This window comes from Dipodomys spectabilis, unplaced genomic scaffold (genome assembly GCF_019054845.1).
Source record: "Dipodomys spectabilis isolate Male_0828 unplaced genomic scaffold, ASM1905484v1 ptg000002l, whole genome shotgun sequence".
Taxonomy (NCBI): domain Eukaryota; kingdom Metazoa; phylum Chordata; class Mammalia; order Rodentia; family Heteromyidae; genus Dipodomys; species Dipodomys spectabilis.
The window spans coordinates 18,614,801-18,636,264 of record NW_024870679.1 but is presented as its reverse complement, the minus strand read 5'-3'; the positions used below and the strand labels follow the sequence as shown (position 1 = coordinate 18,636,264).

At 48.8% G+C, this 21,464-nt stretch overlaps 1 protein-coding gene across 1 annotated transcript in view; it reads right to left on the bottom strand.

Annotated features, from left to right (window-relative positions):
* Window positions 1-233: 233 nt before the first annotated feature.
* Window positions 234-21,464, bottom strand: part of Ankrd35 (ankyrin repeat domain 35) — a 29,638-nt gene continuing 8,407 nt past the window's right edge. Inside the window, exons 2-14 of the mRNA XM_042682635.1 lie at window positions 19,545-19,675; window positions 17,944-18,032; window positions 17,543-17,607; window positions 14,923-14,980; window positions 14,678-14,748; window positions 13,277-13,383; window positions 12,026-12,210; window positions 11,311-11,348; window positions 9,347-11,209; window positions 3,942-4,031; window positions 3,118-3,183; window positions 1,248-1,352; window positions 234-403 (exon numbers count right to left, since the gene is read on the bottom strand). Coding sequence (XP_042538569.1) covers window positions 1,290-1,352; window positions 3,118-3,183; window positions 3,942-4,031; window positions 9,347-11,209; window positions 11,311-11,348; window positions 12,026-12,210; window positions 13,277-13,383; window positions 14,678-14,748; window positions 14,923-14,980; window positions 17,543-17,607; window positions 17,944-18,032; window positions 19,545-19,675 — 2,826 coding nt within the window. The 3' untranslated portion in view covers window positions 234-403; window positions 1,248-1,289. The remainder of the gene's footprint in view (window positions 404-1,247; window positions 1,353-3,117; window positions 3,184-3,941; window positions 4,032-9,346; window positions 11,210-11,310; window positions 11,349-12,025; window positions 12,211-13,276; window positions 13,384-14,677; window positions 14,749-14,922; window positions 14,981-17,542; window positions 17,608-17,943; window positions 18,033-19,544; window positions 19,676-21,464) is intronic.

The window sequence follows — 21,464 nt, the reverse complement described above, 5'->3', positions numbered from 1 at the left end:
GCAGCATTTTGCTGGTTAATTGGCAATAAGAGTTTCATAGACTTTTCTGTCTAGGACAGTTTCGAACCAGGATCCTCAGATCTCTGCTTCTTGAGTAGCTAGGATTACAGGCTTGAGCTCCATTTTTAGAAAGGAAAAGCGAATGAACCAGACTTCCTCCCCACCCCACACTTTAGACAGAACACACAATGACACGCAGGACCGTCCTGCCTTCTGCTTTATTCCCACAGAACTGCTTTTCATCCACACCTCTGGTTCCATCCGAATGGATGTAGAATACAGACCATCAGGTCTGGGGTCCATGGATCAAGTGTAACCACCACCCCCAGCCCCCACCAAATGTCCACAATCCCCACTCGCCACAGCTTGAGGAGCGTGTGTCAGCCAGGGGCGCTCTGATTGCCTGAAAGAAAGAAGTTGACAGTGAAATGCACAAACCTTCATTTCCACCGTCTTCTCACCTATGTCAACACACCAGCAAGGACCCTCATCTTTCTAGACTGAGGAAGAGAACCAGATGCAAAGGGTCTAGGGGGAAGACCATTCTGTAAGTCATCATTCATGATGCAAGGCACTCTGAGCCAGGCTGCCAAGAAAACAACTTATCCAGACTCCAGAAGACTCATCTCCAGTTAACCAGCAAAAAGCTAGAAGTGGAAGTATGCCTCAAGTGGTAGAGAGGCAGTCTTGAGCAGAAAAAACTAAGCAAGAGCACAAGACCCTGCGTTCAAGCCCTAGTGCACACACACATCATCATCACCCACAGACTTACCTGTTTATGGATTCGACTCAACTCAGTGATTTTCCCATACTCCCCAACTGACCTCACCTCAAATGCTCGAAGCCATGACTCCAGTGTCACCCACCATTAGAAGTAGTGTGTGTGTGTGTGTGTGTGTGTGTGTGCGTGTGCGCGCGCACATGCACGCATGCACACGCCAGTCCCAGGGCTTGAACTCAGGGCCTGGGCTCTGTCCCTTATTTTTTTTCTCCTCATGGTTGGTGCTCTACCACTTGAGCCACAGTTCCACTTCTGGCTTATTTGGTGGCTAATTGAAGATAAGAGTCTTCATGGACTTTCCTGCCCAGACTGGCTTTGAACCATGATCTTCAGACCTCATTCTTCTGAGCAGTTAGATTTACAAGTGTGAGCCACTTGTGCCTGGCTAAAAAGGGCACTCTATACCTTTCTACAAGCGTCCTGTCCCAAGCCTTCCCCCCAAGCTCCCTCCTTCATTACAACTCACAGCACAGAACTGTCACATGGTCTGAAGGGGCCCAGGAGGCCATCACTGCTCCTGCACACTGAGGATCCGAAGTAGGATATTGTACACATTCTGTTCCATGTAGCCCTAGAGGCAACAGAAAAGACAGAAGAAGATGAAGAATGTAAAATGAGAGCAGCATCGGTGTGGCTCACGCCTGTAGTCCTAGCTACTCAAGAGGCTGATATCTGAGGATCATGGTTGAAAATCAGCTTCTGCAGGAATGTCTATGAGATTCTTATCTTCAGTTAACCAGCAAAAAACCAGAAGTGGAGGTGTGCCTCAAGTGTAGAGTGCCAGACTTGAGCAAAAACTTAAGAGACAGTGCAGTGCCCATGCTCTGATTTTAAGCCCCAGTACTGTTGTGTACACACACACACATGGGAGGGGGGGAGACAGATTCTGTGACATGAAACACTATTCAGTACTTATTCTCACTTATCACTTTAGCAAATTTTGTTGGATTTATTGGTGTGCTGAGGATAGAACCCAGGACTTCACATATACTAGGTGCAAGTCCTCGACCACTAAGCTATTTCCCAAGCTCTCACTTATTACTATTTAATTTTTTCTTGGTTGTTTTCCTATCTTCACTCTGTGTGTGTGTGTGTGTGTGTGTGTGTGCGTGCACGCACATGCACACCAATACTGGGATTTGAATTCAGGACCTCACACTTTTTTGTTGTTGTTGTTGTGGTCGTGGGGCCTGAACTCTGGCCTGGGCGCTGTCCCTGAGCTCTTCAGCTCAAGGCTAGCACTCTACCACTTGAGCCACAGTGCCACTTCTGGCATTTTCTGCTTGTGCAGTACTAAGAAATGGAACCCAGGGCCCCGTGCATGCAAGGCAAGCGCTCTACCACTGGGCCCCTTCCCAGCCCCGACCTCATACTCTTGATTGGCTTCTTCACTTAAGGCTGTTGCTCTGTCACTTGAGACACGCTTCCACTTTCAGTTTTTTTGCTAGCTAACTGGAGATAATAGTCTCACAGTCTTTCCTGCTGAAGCTGGCTTTGTACCTTGATCCTCAGATCTCAGCCTCGTGAGTAGCTAGATTACAGGCGTGAGCCACCAGCTCCAAGCTTGGCTTTAAACCTTGATCCTCGGATCTCAGTCTGGAATAGCTGGAGTGAGCTGCCTGCATCTGGCTACAGTGCTTACTTTTCAAGATTGCAAGGGCTACAAATGGAACACAGCTACTGTTCCACTCTTTGCCCTTAAAGAACCAAGCCACCCATCTTTTCTTCCAACTCTTAGCCCCTTTGGGGCTACCACTGGCTCAGGAAGAAACTAAGAAAGTTGAAGGGACAGAAAGAGCCGTTATGATGGGCCAGAGAATTGAAAAGGAGGCACAAACATCTCTCTCTACTTTCACACTCATGCCCAACCTCTCTGCATCTACCAGTGACATCCAGAGACCTGGAACTGACCAGCATGGATAAAAAAGAAAAGGCAAAAAGCTGGAAGTGCAGCTGTGGCTCAAATGATAGGGTGCTATCCTGGATCAAAAAAGCGCAGAGACAGCACCCAGGCTCTGAGTTCAAGCCCAAGACTGGCATAGAAGAAAAGAGAAAAGCAAAGAAAAAGATGGGCTGGGAATGTGGCTTACTGGTTGAGTGCTTACCTAGCATGCATGAAGCCCTGGGTTCGATTCCTCAGTCCCACATAGACAGGAAAAGCTGGAAGTAGTGCTGTGGCTCAAGTGGCAAAGTGCTAGCTTTGAGCAAAAAAAATCTTAGGGACAGTGCCCAAGCCCTGAGTTCAAGCCCCAGACTGGTAAAAAAAAAAAAAGAAAAGATAATACCCTTTCCTCTCTGAATTTCTGTCCCCCAAACCTGGACAGGACTGTGCTGACCTGGGCCGCATTCAGCAGGTGATTCCTGTAAGTGGAGATGATCTCCTCGTGGTTTTTCTGGGAATCCTGACAGAGAAAGAGAGAGAAGGAGAATATGAAAGTTACGTAAAGGTGTATGCTTACCCTCCCCATACTCACCAAGCATAAAGAACAGGAAGGGATGTGTTTTGTCTTGTTTGTGCCAGTGCTGAGGCTTGAACTCAAGACCTATGGCATTTGTCCCTTAGTTTTTTCTGCTAAAGGCTGGCACTCTACCACTTGAGAAACCTCTACTTCTTGGAGATAAGAGTATCATGGGGCTGGGCACTGGTGGCTCAATACCTGTAATCCTAGCTACTCAGGAGGCTGAGATCTGAGGATCGCAGTTCAAAGCCAGCCAGGGCAGGAAAGTCTATGAGACTTTTATCTCCAATTAACCATCAGAAAACTGGAAGTGGTACTGTGGCTCAAGTGGTAGAGCACTTGCCTTGAGCTGAAGAGCTGAGGGACAGGGACCAGGCCCAGAGTTCAAGCTCCACAACCGACCAAAAAGAAAAAAAGTATCATGGACTTTCTTGCCCAGGCTGGCTTGGAACTGCAATCCTCAGATCTTAGCCTCCTGAGTAGCTAGAGTGAAAGCATGAGCTGTGAGCACCCAAGTAGAAGCAAGAAGTTGAAGTGGTGACTTTATTAACCAGCCTCCCATGGTCCATCCCTGGCTCAGACTGGACCTCACTGGTTAGGCCTCTTGTTCCTCACAGAATGTCTCCCACTTATTCATCACGTCTACCCTCCTCTCTACCCATGTCCATTTCCCACCCTCCATACCCTAGGTCACATCATACCTGCAGCTGAAGGGTAAGGCGAGCATTTTCTCCCCGGACTGCTAGGACCTCCTCGGAAAGCTGCTCCAGCTTCTTCAACAATTCCTTGATCTAAGGCCAAAAAGAAACACGAGATCAGTGAAATCCAGTCTTCCCTGCCACCAATACCACTCATGGGCAAAGTCAGCTTCCTTTTATTAGGTATTTAATGCGATATTAGCCAGGTGGGGTTTTTGTTTGTTTGCCAGTCCTAGGGCCTGAACTCAGGGCCTGGGCACTGTCCCTGAGCTTCTTTTTTTTGGGGTCTGGTCGTGGGGCCTGAACTCTGGGCCTGGGCGCTGTCCCTCAGCTCTTCAGCTCAAAGCTAGCACTCTACCACTTGAGCCACAGTCCCACTTCCAGCTTTTTTCTTTTTGCTTATGTGGTGCTGAAGAATCGAACCCAGGGCCTCATGCATGCAAGGCAAGCGCTCTACCACTGAGCCACCTTCCCAGCCCTGTCCCTGAGCTTTTTGCTCAAGGCTAGAACTCTACCACTTGAGGCACAGCGCCACTTCTGGCTTTTTCTGCTTATATGGTACTGAGGAATGGAACCCAGGGCTTCATACATGCTAGACAAGCATTTTACCACTAAGCCACATTCCCAGCCCTAGCCAGGTATTTTTGCACACATCTGGTGTAAACCAGCGTTTTTTCTGAGAACAATACTAAAGGAACTATTAGCCATAGTTTGCAAGTCGGGAGCCTGAGTTTATTAATTTGTCTAAAGCATACAACTTAGAAGAAGGAAAATCATCATTTGAACCAAGTTGTCTTTGACTCCACAGTGCATACTATGAATTCAGTACTGCATCCTAACCACCCTTCTGGCTGCTGACAGTGATGGAGATAAGGGGCAATTGCTGGTTAATTGGAGATAAGAGTCTTTTGGATTTATCAGCCCTGCCTGGCTTTGACCCTTGATAGTCACATCTCAGCCTCCTGAAGAGCTAGGATTATAGGCATGAGCCACCAGTGCCTGGCTCATTTGTTTTGTTTTTGGTCAGCTGTGGGCCTTGAGCTCAGGGCCTGGGCACTGTCTCTGAGTTCTTTTGCCCAAGGCTAGCGTTCTATCACTTTGAGCCACAGCAGCACTTCCTGTTTTTGAGTAGTTAATTGGAAATAAGAGTCTCTCAGGACTTTTCATCCCTAGCTAGCTTTGAACCTCAATCCTCAGATCTCAGCCTCCTGAGTAGCTAGGATTACAGGCATATGCCATTGGTGCCTGGCTTTTTTTTTTTTTAATCTAGAAAAGATTCCTTGTTTATTTGCTTCTCTTTACATTTTTGTTTCTTAGACTGTAAAAAGAAAGGGGAATGACAGGCTAAGCAAATGTATTGTTAATACGGACAGATACTGTGACAGTGCAAGTTTACACCATAGCTGAACACAGCAAGATTCAATGAGGACCGACACTGGTTATAACTCATTTACAAAACAACAAAAAATGATGGTGCTTAGGGGCAATACAACTTTGTTGTTGGGGTACATGGCTCACTGTGCAAACAAGTACCTGAAGACATCAGAGCACTCAGTAGCTCATGCTAGAATAACGTGGCAATAAAGAAATGTTGCTATTCTAGAAAATGTAGATAACGGAAATACTAGATTTTCTTTTGTGATACTGAGGCTATTTTCTTTTCTTTTTTTTTTTTTTTTTGGTCCGATGGGACCTGAACTCTGGGCCTGGGCGCTGTCCCTCAGCCCTTCAGCTCAAGGCTAGCACTCTACCACTTGAGCCACAGCGCCACTTCTGGCTTTTTTTTTCTGCTTATGTGGTGCTGATGAATCGAACCCAGGGCCTCATGCATGCAAGGCAAGCACTCTACCACTGAGCCACCTTTCCAGCCCATGAGGCTACTTTCATACACAGCTGTAACTATCTTTATTTCTGAAGGTCCTATCAGAAACATAACTTTGTTCTTATAAATCTGAAAAGTGCTATTATCTTACCTATTTCTTCCTAAAGAAATATTTTGTAATAATATTTGAAAACTGAGATGTCGCCTTGGTTCATGCCTTTAGTCTTAACAAGCCTGAGATCAGAGGATCCTGTTTGAAGCCAGCCAAGGCAGACAAATCTGAAAGACTGATATCTCCAGTAGGCACCAAAAGGCTAGATATGGAGCTGTGGCTCATGTAGTAGAGTGCCAACCTTGAGTGAAAGAGCTAAGGGACAGCCCCAAGGCACTGAGTTCAAAACAACAGAAAATAAAAACAGGGGCTGGGAAGGTGGCTCAGTGGCAGAGCGCTTGCCTTGCATGCCTGAGGCCCTGGGTTTGATTCCTCAGCACCACATAAACAAATAGAAAAAAGCCGGAAGTGGCACTGTGGTTCAAGTGGTAGAGCGCTAGCCTTGAGCTGAAGAGCTGAGGGACAGCGCCCAGGCCCAGAGTTCAGGCCCCACGACCGGACCCAAAAAAAAAAAAAAAGAAAACAAACACAAACACAAAAAAAAATAGAGAAGAAAAGAAGGAACAGTGATAGAGAAGAGATTGGTGGAACATATTGTAAATGTGTGTCAAAATGTAACAATGAAATCCCCCTCTGTATAGCTAATATATAAGCTAATAAAAGTAAAAAATCTGCCAGGCATTAGTGGCTCATGCCTGTAATTCTAGCTACTCAGGAGGCTGAGATATGAAGATCAAGGCTCAAAGCCAGCCCAAGCAAGAAAGTCTGTGACACTCTTAGCTCCAATTAGCCACCAAAAAGCCAGAAGTGGAGCTGTAGTTCAAATGGTAGAGCACTAGCCTTGAGTAAAAAAGCTTAGGGACAGTATCTAAACCCCAAGTTCAAGCCCCAAGACTGCACCAAAAAAACCACATATATATATATATATATATATATATATATATATAATATTTCTCATAGAAACATGTCCAGTCAAGTCACTATCAAGTGAGAATTCTAGAAAGCAGTAGTTAGCTGAGTGATGGGACTCATACCTGAAACCCTAGCTACTCAGGAAGCTGGGGTCTGGAGATTCAAAGCTAGTCAGAACAAAAACATCCAAATAACCAGTAGAAAGCAGGACTAGCGCTATGGTTCAAGCAGTAGTACATCAACTTATCAGTGAGTCAACTTCCACACCCCAGTTCCAATCCCATTCTATTTAACAACAGAAAACATTAGTATCCAAATCTTTTCTGTTGTTTTTCCTTTACTTTGGTCTGTCTTTCCAATGGAAATCACTCACAGAGCCCATTCTAAAAGAGAGGGTAGAAGAGAACTATAACTGTGTCTACTTAACCTCATCAGACCATGAGCCATCTCAGAAGGTCAGCTGAACCATAGCAACACATGACACCAGTAAGCTGGGCACTGGTGGCTCACACCAGTAATCCTAGCTACTCAGGAGGCTGAACTCTGAGGATCACGATTTAAAGCCAGCACATGCAAGAAAGTCCATGAGACTCTTATCTCCAATAAACCACCAGAAAACCAAAAGTGACACTGTGCCTCAAAGTGGTAGAGCACTAGTCTTGAGCAGAAAAGCTCAGAGACAGTTCACAGGCCCTGAGTTCAAGCTCCATGACTAAAAAGAAAGAAAAGAAAAAGACACCATTAGGCCTCTTGCCAGGCTGAAATGGTATGAGCCCTGGTGCTCCATTGGTAGGAGCCTGAGGGAGGTGAAAGCCTGCTTACCTCTTGTTCCTTCCTCTCTCCCTCCTTTCCCTCTTCTCTCCCTCCCTCTTTCTGAGCGTAGATTAGAGAAAATGAGGCATGGTAAACACCAGCCAGGAATTCAGAAACCTATGCTGTATTTAATGAGTTGTTCTATGGGAAACACAGAAGTGCTATCTTCTTTGCTTTAACCCTTACACTCCTTTATTAACTGCTGTATTAGTGAAAGGAAAAAGAACAGCATCTACATCTGATCTTGCCTGCTGGACCAAAAGAATATGCTCTGAAAACTGAGCAACAGCAACATAAATAAAGACATGTATCAAGCCCAGTGCGGTGGCTCACACTTGTAATCCTAGCTACTCAAGAAGCTACAATCTGAGGATCACAGTTTGAAGCCAGCCCCAGCAGAAAAGCCCATGAGATTCTTAACTCCAATCAACTACCAAAAAGCCACAAGTGGCGCTGTGGCCCAAGAGTGCTAGTCTTGAACAAAAGAAGTTCAGAGATAGTGCCCAAGCCCTGAGTTCAAGCCCCAGGACCAGCACAAAGAAAGGAAGAAAAAAAGAGGGGGATGGGGAGGGAAGGAAGGAAGGACATGTATCCTGAAAAAGCAAATACTTGGGAAATGACTCCTGGCACAAAGTACTTATGTCAAGGATGGACATCTGTCTTGAAATATGTAGGACAGAATGCACCCTTTCTTTGGAGGGATGCCCAAACATAATGATCAAACTTCAATGAGAGGGCTGGGAATGTGGCTTAGTGGTAGAGTGCTTGTCTAGCATGCATGAAGACCTGGGTTCGATTCCTCAGTACTACATACACAGAAAAGGCTGCAAGTAGAGCTGTGGCTCAAGTGATAGAGTGCTAGCCTTGAGCAAAAGAAGCTGAGGGACAGTACCCAGGCCCTGAGTTCAAGCCCCAGGACTAGCAGAAAAGAAAAGTTCAATGAGCAGCACCAGTCCTGAGCCCAAGTGGAACACCAAGAGTGATTCAATGTGTCAAGTTTGAGAACAACAACAAAAAACACTTATCCTAGAACAATTTTAACTCAAACCTTTCCATTTGTTAAATACACCCCTGATGTCAAACAGCTCGGGGTGCCTGCCCTCCCCCCCCCTTTTTTTTGGTTGGTCATAAGGCATGCTGTCCCTCAGCTCTTCAGCTCGAGGCTAGCGCTCCACCACTTTGGGCCACAACACCACTTCTGGTTTTCTGGTGGTTCATAGAGATAGTCTCACAGACTTTCCTGCCCGGGCTGGCTTTGAACCATGATCCTCAGATCTCAGCCTCCTGAGTAGCTAGGATTACAGGCGTGAGCCTTGGGCGCCCAGCTCAGGGTGTCTCTCTTTGAGCACCCACACTTCCGTTCTGCTTGCTTGCTTACTCCATGGTTTTCTTACCATTGTGACTTGGCTGGAAATTCGTATTTGGCTAAAACCCTGAGTGCAGGGTCCCTAGTTCCGGAGAGAACCTTCAGGAACCCTCACCTGGAACCGGTGACCCTCTCTCCCTTTGTCCCTCTAGCTCCCTCCTTCCCTTCCTTCCTTCCTCTCTCCCTCCCTTCCTTCCTCTCCCTTCCCCCTCTCCAGCCTTTCCTCCCTATCCCCCTCCTCCTCCCTTTCCCAGTTCCTCAGTTTCCCCGCCAGCTCGCAAGAGATTGCAGCGGAGGGGGGCGTGGAAGCCGCCAAGCCCAGGCGCACCCCACCCGCCGCTCCTCCGAGCAGCCGGTGGAAGGGCTGGGGGGGGGGGTCCCACCTTGGCCTCCTTGTCCCGGGCGGCGGCGGCGAGGCGCTCGGTCCGGTCGTCCAGGCGCCTCTCCAGGGCTTCGGCGCGACCCCGCTCGGCCACCGCCGCTGCGTCCCGCCGCCGCCGCCGCAGCTCCGCGCCCGCCGCGCGGTGCGGCTCCGGCGCCGCGTGCAGCTCGGGGCCCCGCGCCTGCGCCTGCGCCGCCGGCGCCTCCCGCGCCTGCTCGTGCCGCCGCAGGCTGGCCGCCTCGCGCGCCCGCAGCTCCGCCACCTCCTCCGTGGCCTGGTAGAGCAGCTGTTTCAGCTTCGCCATCTCCTGGCTCTTGGCGCCCATGGTGGCCTGCACGGCGCGCAGCTCCGCCTCCAGCGCCCCCAGGTCCCGCTCCAGGGCGGCCACCTGTGGGGACGCGGCCGGATCCCCGCGCGGGGACGTCGAGCCCCGCAGCCGCTGGTTCTCCTCCTCCAGCCGGGCCACCGCCCCCTGGGCCTGGCGGAGCCGGTCCACCAGGGCGCGGACGCACCCCTGGAGCTCCTCCAGGGGTTCGGCTCCCCCCCGGCGGCCCGCCAGGTCGGCGGGCAGGCAGTCCCACAGCGCGCGGACGCCGCCGCTGTGCGAGGCCAGGCGCTGGCGCAGCTTCTCCGCGGCCTCCTTCTCCGCGGCCAGCTCGTCGGCCAGCAGCCCCACGCTGCGCCGCAGCTGCTGCAGCTGGACCTGCGCCTCGGGCCGGGGCACGAACTCCCTCTGGAGCCTCAGGCCCAGCGCCTGCAGCTCCCCCTGCAGCCGCTGCCGCTCGCGACCCAGCTCCCCCAACTCCTCCAGCAGGTGGCTGTTGCTCCTCCTCAGCGCCGACACCTCCTTCTCCAGCAGTCCCTTCGCCCCTCCGGGGCTCTGTTCTTTTCCTGGAGCCCCCTGAGGCTCTCCCCGGGCCCAAGGAACCCTTGGCTTCTCTTTAGGGGTTTCCTGGCTCTCTGGGTGAGCCTGTCCCTGGCCCGCGATCTCCGTTTTCCCCTGCAGCCCCGCCTTGGCTTGATCCAGCCTCACCAGCACGCGCTCTAAACGGGCCTCCATCTTCTCCCAGGCGGCGGCTGCAGCCTCAGCCCGGGGCGTCCCCAGGGCGCCCTCCAGGATGGGTCTGGAGAGAGCCCCTCTGGCCGTGTCCTTGTCTCTCCACACTGCAGCCAGCTCCTCTCTGAGCTGTAGCAGTAGCTGGTTCATGGCGGCTGTGCCTGCTGCTACTTTTTCCACCGGGCCTGCTGGTTCCACCCCCAGGGCCTGCGGCCTCTCCTGCTGGGAAGCACAGAGCTGGTCCTTGTGATCAGGGCCAAGGGTCTGCCTCCCATGGCTGGTCAGTGGCTGTCCTGTGTCCTTCCTTGGGATTTGGGATGGCCCCTCTTCCTCCCTGGACGTTCCATGGACTCCTCGCTGGATGTCTGCTGAGCCAGGCTCCTCCAGCTTAGGACCTAACGATGACTTCCCTGTAGTCCTCTGCTGCTGCCTCTTCAGCTCTAGTATATGTTCCACCAGCAGATCCAGAGGACAGCCCTGCTCCATACCGTCACCTCCAGGCCGGAAACTAGAGCCCTGCTCTCCTGGAGCTCCAGGCTCTTGGACTAGAAGTCGCCCTAGCTCCTGTACCTGCTCTCGAATCTGGTTTTCCAGGCCCAAGTAAGCTGTAGCTTGAGCCTTACACTCTTCTGTCTTTAGTACCAACTCCCGCTCCAACTGAGACACTTTCTTCTGCTCCTCTTCATATTTTAGCCGCCACTCTGCTGAGCACTGGTCTTCCTCCTCCTCTTCCTCCTGCTCCTTCTCAGGCTCTGCTTTCCATGGGCTGGTGGGTGGAAAACCCATCTGGAGCTCAGATGGAGAGGCCTAGATCAAAACCACAACAGCCAAGTGAGGGCAGGAAGGAGGACCCCCAAGGATGGCCCCAGTAAACGTGGGGAGGGTCAGAGACAAAAAGAGGGAGGTACCTGGGATGCAAGATCTGGATGTTGAACCAGCTTCTGACCTATAAAGAAAAGACAGCAAATAAGAGAAAAGATAGGTCTGTGTGCTTTGATTGCACACCGATTGTCTGTGTATGTGTGTGCACGTGTGCACAAACTCAGGGCCTCCTCTCTCTCTCTCTCTCTCTGTCTCTCTCTCTCTGTCTCTCTCTCTGTCTCTTTCTCTCTCTCATCAGTTGTGGGGCTTGAATTCAGAGCCTGGGTGCTGACCCTGAGCTCTTGCTCAAGGCTAGAGCTCTATCACTTTGAGCCACAGCTCCACTTCTGTTTTTGAGTAGTTAATTAGCGATGAGAGTCTCATGGACTTTCCTGCTCAAGCTGGAATCAAACCATGATTCTTAGATCTCAGCCTCCTGAGTATCTAGGATTACAGGCACCAACACCCAGCTCTTACAGATTTTTTTATTTTTTTGGCCCATCCTGGGGCTTGAACTCAGGGCCTGAGGACTGCTATCCCTGAACTTCTTTTGCTCAAGGCTAGCACTCTACCACTTGAGCCATAGCACCACTTCTGGCTTTTTCTGTGTATGTGGTACTGAGGAATGGAACCCAGGGCTTTATGCATGCTAAGCAAGCACTCTACCACTGAGCCACCTTCCCAGCCCCAGATTCTTTTTTTTTTTTTTAAACAGATGTCATGCTTCTCCTTTGATAGAGCGTATGAAATGCTTGGATTTACCTCCTCGCCGCCGCCGGTTCAAGGCCTGCCTCAACAGCCCGCACAAGGCCTTGTCTTGTGTTTGCAGAGCGTAATACAGAGCATTGTGGCCCAGGCTGTCCACCGCCCCTGCATCTGCTCCATGGCTCAGGAGAAGTTCTGCCACCTCCGCACTGCCTTTCTCACAGGCCAGGATCAGAGCTGACCTGAGCGTAGAGATCAATGTGAGTATAGGCTTTCCCTCACAGAAGCCAGGAGTCCTGGTTCCAGAAATGCCATTCACAGAAGCAGCTCTCACTCAACAAGGTCAAGACAGTAAGTCTATCACCAATCAAAGACGGCATTACCACAGATCATGCTGGATGCTGGTGGTTCATGCTTGTAATCCAAGGTATTCAGGAGGCTAAGATCTGAGGATCACCCTTAGAAGATAGCCAGGCAGAAAAGTTGAGGAGACTCTTATCTCCAATAAACCAGCCAAAGGCTAGAAGTGATTGGTGGCTCATGCCTATAATCCTAGCTTCTTAAGAGGCTGAGATCTGAGGATTAGCAAAAAGCTGGCAGTGGAGCTGTGTCTCAAATGGTAGAGTACTAACTTTAGTGAGAGAACCAAGGGACAGCATCCAGGCCTTGGGTTCATGTCCCAAGACTAGCACAAAAACAAAAACAAGGGCCAACTAAAAGGACTCCTAAGATTAAGTTTCTGCATAAATTTGTTTTTTTAAGACAGAGTCTCTGTGTAGCCCAGGCTAGCTTTGAACTCAAATCTGACTCAGCCTCTCAGGGTTGGAATTACAAAACTGCACTACCACACCTGGCTTCTGCATAAATTTTTCATTGATAGGGGAAGAAAAAGAAAAGGATCCCAGAACTCAGTGATTTTTCCTGGCACTCTTGCTTGGCTACACCAGGTTTTGCCTGTCTGGAGCAAGAAGTACTATTATCCAAAACTTGTGCCCAATAAAATACCCTTTGTAATCCCTCTTCCCCAAAAGAGATGCCATTGTTTAGAAGACAGCTTGAAAACAAGGAAATTAAGCCAGTGATCCCGTGACAGGTCTGTTCCATCTCTGGGATGGTCTACCGGAAGCCATTCGTGGCAGCAGACCAGGTTCTTCTGAGTCATCCCTGGGCTGGCGGGAGGATCCCATGACAGAGACCGGTCTGCCCTCTTCCTATACATACACACACACACACACACACACACACACAGTACCCTCTGTCTCCGTTGTGGGTCTGGACACAAGTGGGGGACGGGGTGGGATGTCTTACTTGTCATCTTTGTCCGTGACGTTGACTCGCGCGCCCCTCTGCAGCAGCTGGGAGCAGATCGCTGCATGGCCTCCCAGCGATGCGATCATCAGAGGTGTGCGGCCATCCTACACAGATCACGGGAAGAAGGAGGGTCACTTGGAGCAAAGAAAGAAAGAAAGGAAGGAAGGAAGGAAGGAGAAAAGGAAGCAAGCAAGCTCAGATCCTATAGGTAAGATTACAAGCTCTCTAAAAGACTAGGTTTAATTCTTCATGAGAAGGGGGGACAAAATACAGGAGGTAGGCTAGGAATATGGCTCAGTAGTAGAGTGCTTGCCTAGCACACATGAAGGCCCAGGTTTGATTCCTCAGTACCACAAACACAGAAAAAGCTGTAAGTAGCACTTGGTTCAAGTGGTAGAGTGCTAGCCTTGAGCAAAAGCAGCTCAGAGACAGTGCTCAGGCCCTGATTTCAAGCCCCAGGACTGGCAAATAATAATAATACACCAGCTGGGAAGGTGGCTCAGTGTAGAGTGCTTGCCTTGCATGCATGAGGCCTTGGGTTCGATTCCTCAGCACCACATACACAAAAAAAGCAGGAAGTTCCATTGTGGCTCAAGTGGTAGAGCACTAGCCTTGAACTAAAGAGCTGAGGGACAGAGTTCAGGTCCCACAACCAAAACAACAACAACAAAAAAAAAACAATACAGGAGGTAGCTCATGCCTAGCTACTCGGGAGGCTGAAAGCTGAGGATTGAGATGGGAAGCCAGCTCAGGCAGGAAAGTCCATGAAACTCTTATCTCCAATTAATCACCAAAAAGCCAGACATGGAGCTGTAGCTCAAGCAGTAGAGTGCTAGCTATGAGCAAAGAAAGCTCAGGTATAGCGGTCAGGCCCTGAGTTCAAGCACCAGCACTGGCAAAAAGAAAAAAAAAGGAAGTGGTGCTGTGGCTCAGTGGTAGAGCATTAGTCTTGAGCTGAAGAGCTCAAGGACAGTGCCTAAGCCCAGAGTTCAAGCCCCATGACCAACCAAAAAAAAAAAAAAAGAAAGAAAGAAAGAAAGAAAGTGGTTGTACTTATTGGCAATAATATTTGACCAAAAGGACTTCTCTCATCCTCCATAAAAGAGCTGACAACCAGCGGGGGGCACTAGTGCCTTAGGCCTCTCTAATCCTTGTTACTCAGGAAACTGAAATCCAAGGATCACAGTTTGAAGCCAGTCCAATAAATGAGCAAAAAAGCTAAGGGATGATGCTTAGATGCTGAGATCAAGCCCCAGTACCCTCACCAAAAGAAGAAAGAAAAACAGCTGATAATCATTTGTCAGTCACAAGCATTTATTTAATGCCTGCTCTATGCAGATATCATGCTTGATACCGCTCCCTGGGTGGGCATTTCCCATTCATCCATCAGTTACTCACATTATCCAATACATCCAAGAAGGCTTCGTGGTCACACAACAGGAGGACACTCGAGGCACAGCCAGAGGAGGCTGGGGAAGGGTGAAGGAGAAGAATGAAAGCCACCTGGCCCGTGAACATGCCCCAACATCCCCTCCTGCCAGTTCAGTGGTTTGCCCTGACTGCCCTTCCCACAAAGGTTGCTTTCCCCCTTCCTTCTCTCCCCCTCCGTCCTTCCAGCCCCACCCCACTGACCAGGCACACACCTGCCCAGTGCAGTGGACTGCGGTTCTCCATATCCACCGCATCTTCATTAGCACCATGCTGCAAAGAGCCACAAAAGGAAGCAACGTGGAGTTTAGTGCGAAGGTCCTCATCCAGTACCCCTGCTGGCTTGTCAGCTTCCATGGTGAAAGAGGTAGGGGCCTGGTGGCTCCTGCCTGTAGTCCTAGCTACTCAGGAGACTGAGATCTAAAGACCGAAGTTCAGAGCTAACCCAGGCAGGAAAATCCCTGAGACTCTTATTTCCAATTAACTATCCAAAAAGCTGGAAATTGAGCTGTGGCTTAAGTGGTAGAGCACTAGTCTTGGGCACAAAAGCTCAAGGACAGTGCAGAAGGGCTGTGGTTCTTTATTATCTGTTTGATTTGGGGTGTTTTCTTTGTGTGTCTGTGTGTGCTGGGGATTGAACTCAGAGTTTTAGGCATGCTGGGCAAGTGCTTTACTAAGCTATATCCCAGCATGGGCCTCACTGTCTCATTTGGCTTTTTTACTCAGTGCTGCCACTCTACTACTTGAGCCACAACTCTACTTCTGGCTTTTTTATGATTAATTGGAGATAAAAGTCTCACAGACCTTTCTGCCCAGGCTGGCTGTGAACTGTCATCTTCCCATCTCAGCCTCCTGAATAGCTAGGATTATAGGCATCAGCCACCAGAGCCTGGCTAGGATTGTGGTTTGAGGGGAGCCAGACTACTTGGTAAGCCTGGTCCATTCCTGGCAGTCGATAGGTATACTTGAATTTCAGCCTTGGTTCCTAAACCTAGAGTGTAAGACAAAAATCAAAGGAATAAACGTGTTAGGTGGAAATGCCACCTGACTCCATGGCTGGTACTGTAGGCTTCTCAGGGTATTTGTGAGATTTGGGAAAGATCAAGAAGAACAAAAACAGGGCTGGGAAGGTGGCCCAGTGGTAGAGCGCTTGCCTTGCATGCATGAGGCCCTGGGTTCAATTCCTCAGTACCACATAAACAAAAAAGAAAAAAGCCAGAAGTGGTGCTGTGGCTCAAGTGGTAGAGTGCTAGCCTTGAGCTGAAGAGCTGAGGGAAGTGCCCAGGCCCCAGAGTTCAGGCCCCATGACTGGACCCAAAAACAAACAAACAAGAAGAACAGAAACAGACCTGCAACATACTCAATGACCTACTGAAGGAATTGTGCAGTGTGTACTTTAGAGACTTATTTACATTGCACACAGGTCATTTCACATGTGTTTCGCCTTGTTCTTTACCATTTGAGCCATACCTCCAGTTCCAGTTTTTTGCTGGTTAATTGGAGATAGGAATCTTGAAGATTCATCTGCCCAGACTGGCTCTGAAATGAGATCTTCAAGATCTCAGCCTTCTGACTAGCTAGGATTTGGGGCGTGAGCATAGATGGTGCCTAGCACATGTACTTACGCTCCTTGTCTAGAAACAGCCTCAGAATAGGCTGAGAAGGGCTTTGGGTTAAGTAAAGGCCTCTGCTCATCCTCACAGCATGTAGTCTTGTGTGTGGCTGGGCCAATGGTATCGCTCAATAGTAAACTTGTGAGCTGGCTATGTGAAGTCCCCTCTAGGGCAGTATTGAGTGTGGTGCCTACCTAAAAAAAGTGCTAAATAGGGGCTGGGAAGGTGGCTCAGTGGTAGAGCGCTTGCCTTGCATGCATGAGGCCCTGGGTTCGATTCCTCAGTACCACATAAGCAAAAAGAAAAAAGCTGGAAGTGGCACTGTGGCTCAAGTGGTAGAGTACTAGCCTTGAGCTGAAGAGCTGAGGGACAGCGCCCAGGCCCAGAGTTCAGGCCCCATGACCGGACCCAAAAAAAAAAAAAAAAAAGTAAGTGCTAAATAAAAATTTTTGTGTGAATAAATGGTTATTAGCTCTCTTACTGGGGAGGAGAAGGGTACATCTGACTAACTAATGCTCCTAACTATAAAACCAAATTAAGATTCTGAATAGCCAGCGCTGGTGGCTCATACCTGTAATCCTAGCTACTCAGGAGGTTAAGATCTGAGGATCACAGTTCAAAGCCAACCCAAGTAGAAAAAAATTGAGTGAGATTCTTATCTCTCTAAGGAAGTATCAAAAAAAAACCCAGCTTTGACACTGGTGGGTCAAGCCTGTAATCAGGAGGCTGATATAAGATTATCAGGATTCGAGACCATCCTAGGCAAGAAAGTCCATGAGACTCTCCAATAAACTACTCAGAAAAAACAAGAAGTGGTATTGTGGCTCAAGCACCAATCGAGTAAAAATGCTCAAGGATAGCACCCAGGCCCTGAGTTCAAGCCCCAGAAGTAACAAAACAACAACAACAAAAGCTTGCACCAGTGGCTCACACCTTTAATCCTAGCCACTTATCAGGCTGAGATCCGAAGTTTGAAGTTCAAAGCCAGCCTGGGAAGGAAGATCTGTGAGACTCTTATCTCCTTTTAACTAACAACAACAAAGCTGGAAGTGGAGATGTGGCTCAAGTAGACAGAGCCCAGGCCCTGAGTTCAAGTCCCAGTAATGGCACCAACATTAAAAAAAAAAAAATGGAAAAGCAAAGAAAAAGAGCAGGGATCCACTTGTTCCTTGGGTGGAATAGTGGGGGGGGGGCGGGGGCGGGGGGAGGGTCTGGCTCACACCTGAAGCAAGACCTTTACACACTGTGGTTGGCAGGAGATGGTGGCCAGGTGCAGGGCGGTGCTTCCTGGAAAGAGAAAGAGGGAGTGAGGGGGTTGGGGGGGGGGCGGGCCCATGCATGCCCCGTGACTCACCGGGGAGGGAAAGGGAGAGACGCACAGTAATCAGAGATTACAGAGAGAAGCTCTGAGACACATAGGGCCAGAAATTCCTGTTCCCCAAGCATTAGGGACTCCAGGGCAGAGGAGAGGGTGAGGGTGGGGTGTGCCCAGCTTACAGGTAGGGAAACCTGTGGAGGGATACTAGGCAGGACTTACTGAGGATGGAGATGAGGGGCTACCATTGGAATAGGTCGCAGGGCCCCGTCCTGACCCCCAGCAGAGGTCAGTACTGTCCAACTCACCATCCTCGTTTCTGCTGTTGATGTCCGCCCCATTTGCGAGTAATACGGTCAGACACTCAGTCAGCCCCTTAGAGGCTGCCAGATGGAAGCTGTCAGAATCAAAGCCAAGACACCTACAGATGAAGGAAGCAGGGCAGGAGACCCCTCCCCTCTTCTTTTCATGTCTATTTTCCCCACAGTTATTCCCATCTATGTTTTGTTTTTCTGTTGGAGACAAGGTCTTATTAAATAGTCCAGACTGGCCTCAAATTCTTCCAGTCTTTTCACTTAGCTTCTGGAGTGCTGGAATTACAGGCATGCAGTACCACAGCCAATAAAGGGGAGAATGTGTGTGTGCTGGATATGAACTCACATGTGTTAGGCAGCAGTTCTAGTGGGGAGTTTTGTTATTTGTTTGTGTTCTTGCTTTATTTATTATTTATTTTTTACCAGTACTGGGGCTTGAACTCAGATTCTCATGCTTTTGCTTAGTTTTCTCCACTCAAAGCTGGCACTCTACCATTTGAGCCACAGATCCATTTGCAGCTTTTTGCTGGTTAAAGATTTTTCTGCTCCCATTGGCTTTGAACCTTTATCCTCAAATCTCAGCCTCCTAAGTAGCTAGGATTACAGGTGTGAGCCACCAGTGCCCAGCAGTAGAGAATATTTAATAAGCATTGCTTGCTATGCCTCTGTCATATCCTATCCCAAAAGCAGAGAGGAAGCTTTTCTTAGAAAGCCTGACTTCCTAAAAAAAGGAAGGCCATACGATTTGCAGTCTGGAAGTCAGAGGAAGCTGGAGGAAAAGTACACATGGGAACCTCAGGACTTGGAATTTTATACCCATGAGAGTGGTCTGGGTACACCTTTACCTTTCTGAGTCCAGAACCCAGTTCACTTAGCAGAACAAAAGGTGTCCCAGTGCTAGACTGGCCATTTGGAGGCTGATTTAGACAGAGATGAGAGATAGTATTTCCCTTATTCTAATCCATCCCTCTTGCCTGGCATTTCTCATGGCGTCCATTTCACTCTGAATTTCCCAGGCATATGCACCCTCATCATCGTGAAATGCCTCTTAGCATATGAGCTTGCTGTTTATTTAATGAGCTTTACTCCTCCAGTCAGCGTTGTTAATGAGGGATGGGAAATGGATGGCACTCAGGAATAGTAACCTCTTCACTCTCACTTTATTCGGTGACACACGGCACAGGTTTATCAATGTGTGTGTGTGTGTGTGTGTGCTGGTACTAGGGCTCAGGTCCTTTCACTCACCCTTGACTTTTTCAACTCAAGGCTGGTGCTCAACCCCTTGAGCTACATCTCTACTTCTATACTTCTAGCTTTTTTGCTGGTTAATTAGAGATGAGTCTCACGGTTTTTCTTTTGTTTTTGTGTGGCTTGGCTTCCAAAGGTGATCCTCAGATCTCAGCCTCCTGAGTCCCTGGGATTACAAGCATGAGCCACCAGTGACCAGGCAATATGCTTGTTAGTTACAACAAACATGACTGGAGCTAATTGAAAGCATTTCCTGGTCATATTAGAGTTAAAATTTTTCAAATGGATGGAGTTGAAAGGACTTCACATAAGGACATAGCATTTTGGGGCCAAAAGGACTTACTTACGGGGACTGGCCGCTGGAGTCTAGCTTAGTGGGTCGGGCAGACTTCCTGGAGGCCAGGGCGGCCACGCGCCCCACGTCCCCCCGCTGCACAGCCTCCAGCAGTTTCTGATCACGGCGGTTCCATCTCTCCACCTAGGCAGCCAGCCACAAACCATGTGAATACAGAAGGGGATGGCGAGAGTCCATCCCAAGGAGAAGGGACATCCTCAAGGTCCCTTCATGTCTGCATAAGCCACTCAGCCTGGCTCACTTGGTCATTGATAGCAAAATATTAACCCATTTACACTACCAGCCAGGGACCTAATGAGAACTGGACCACAAGATTAAAAATTATTGGCCAGGCCCTGAACAACAGGAACCAATATACAAGGACACGTGCACCTCCATGTTTATTGCAGCACTGTTCGCAATAGCTAGGATATGGAAACAACCTAGGTGCCCCACCACAGATGAATGGATCCAAAAATTGTGGTATCTATACACAATGGAATATTATGCAGCCATTAGAAATGACAAAATAATGGCATTTGCAGGGAAATGGATGGAGCTAGAAGGAATCATGTTGAGCGAGGTAAGCCAAGAACGAAGAGACAAACGGTACATGGTCTCCCTCATAAGTGGATGCTAAATCCAAAAGGTTAGGTGATACGACAAAACTAACAGGACTTAAGAAACAAAGAACTCCCGCTCATCTGGTTGAACCACTACTAAATATCCTCATGCTGCTGATCACAAATATGGTATATAACATGTGAACACTGTTATATATTACAGACTGTGGTAGACAATTTGCTCCAGGGAAGTTAGAATGAACTTGTGACTTTGAAATTATGTAATCATTTAATCACAATCAAAAAAAAAAAAAAGAACCTCGGGGAAGGGAGGGAGGGAGGGGATGGTAGGGGGAAAACAATGGAGGGGGTAACAATGTTCAAGAGGAAGTGTACTCATAACCTCACTCATGTAACTGTAACCCTCTGTATAGTAGCTTTACAATAAAAAAAAAATAAAAAAAAAAATAAAAAATAAAAAAAAATAAAAAATTATTGGCCAGGGCTGGGAGGGTGGCTCAGTGGTAGAGCGCTTGCCTTGCATGCCTGAGGCCCTGAGTTCGATTCCTCAGCACCACATAAGCAAAAAGAAAAAAGCCGGAAGTGGCGCTGTGGCTCAAGTGGTAGAGCGCTAGCCTTGAGCTGAAGAGCTGAGGGACAGCACCCAGGCCCAGAGTTCAGGCCCCACGACCGGACCCAAAAACAAAATTAAAAAAAAAAAAAAAAATTATTGGCCATAGCCGGGTGCCAGTGGCTCACGCCTGTAATCCTAGCTATTCAGGTAGCTGAGATCTGAGGATCATGGTTCAAAGCCAGCTGGGGCAAGAAAGTCTGTGAGACTCTTATCTCCAATAAACCACCAGAAAACCGGAAGTGGCTCTGTGGCCCAAGTGACAGCCTTGAGCTGAAGAGCTGTAGGACAGGCCCAGAGTTCAAGCCCCATGACCAACAAGAAAAAAAAAATTATTGGCCAGGAAGTATGGTGCATGCCTGTAATCCCAACACCCTACAGGCTAAAGCAGGAGAATCCTGATTTCAAGGCCAATCTGGGCTATACAGGGAGACTTGGTATCAAAAACCAAACAAAAATATAGCATTATTGTCACATATGGAAATGCTGTTTCGAATACATTTTGGGCTAGAAGTGGAGGTGTGGCTCAAGTGGTAGAGCACCAGCCCCTAGTGAAAGAGCTAAGGGAGAGTGTCTTGGCCCTGAATTCAAGTCCCAGTACTGGGCTAGTACTGGGGCTTGAACTCAGGGCCTGAAGCTCTTAGCTTCAGGTAGTTAATTAGACATAAGAGTCTCATGGACTTTCTGGCCTGGGCTGGCTTCAAACCTTGATCCTCAGATTTGAGCCTCCTGGGTAGCT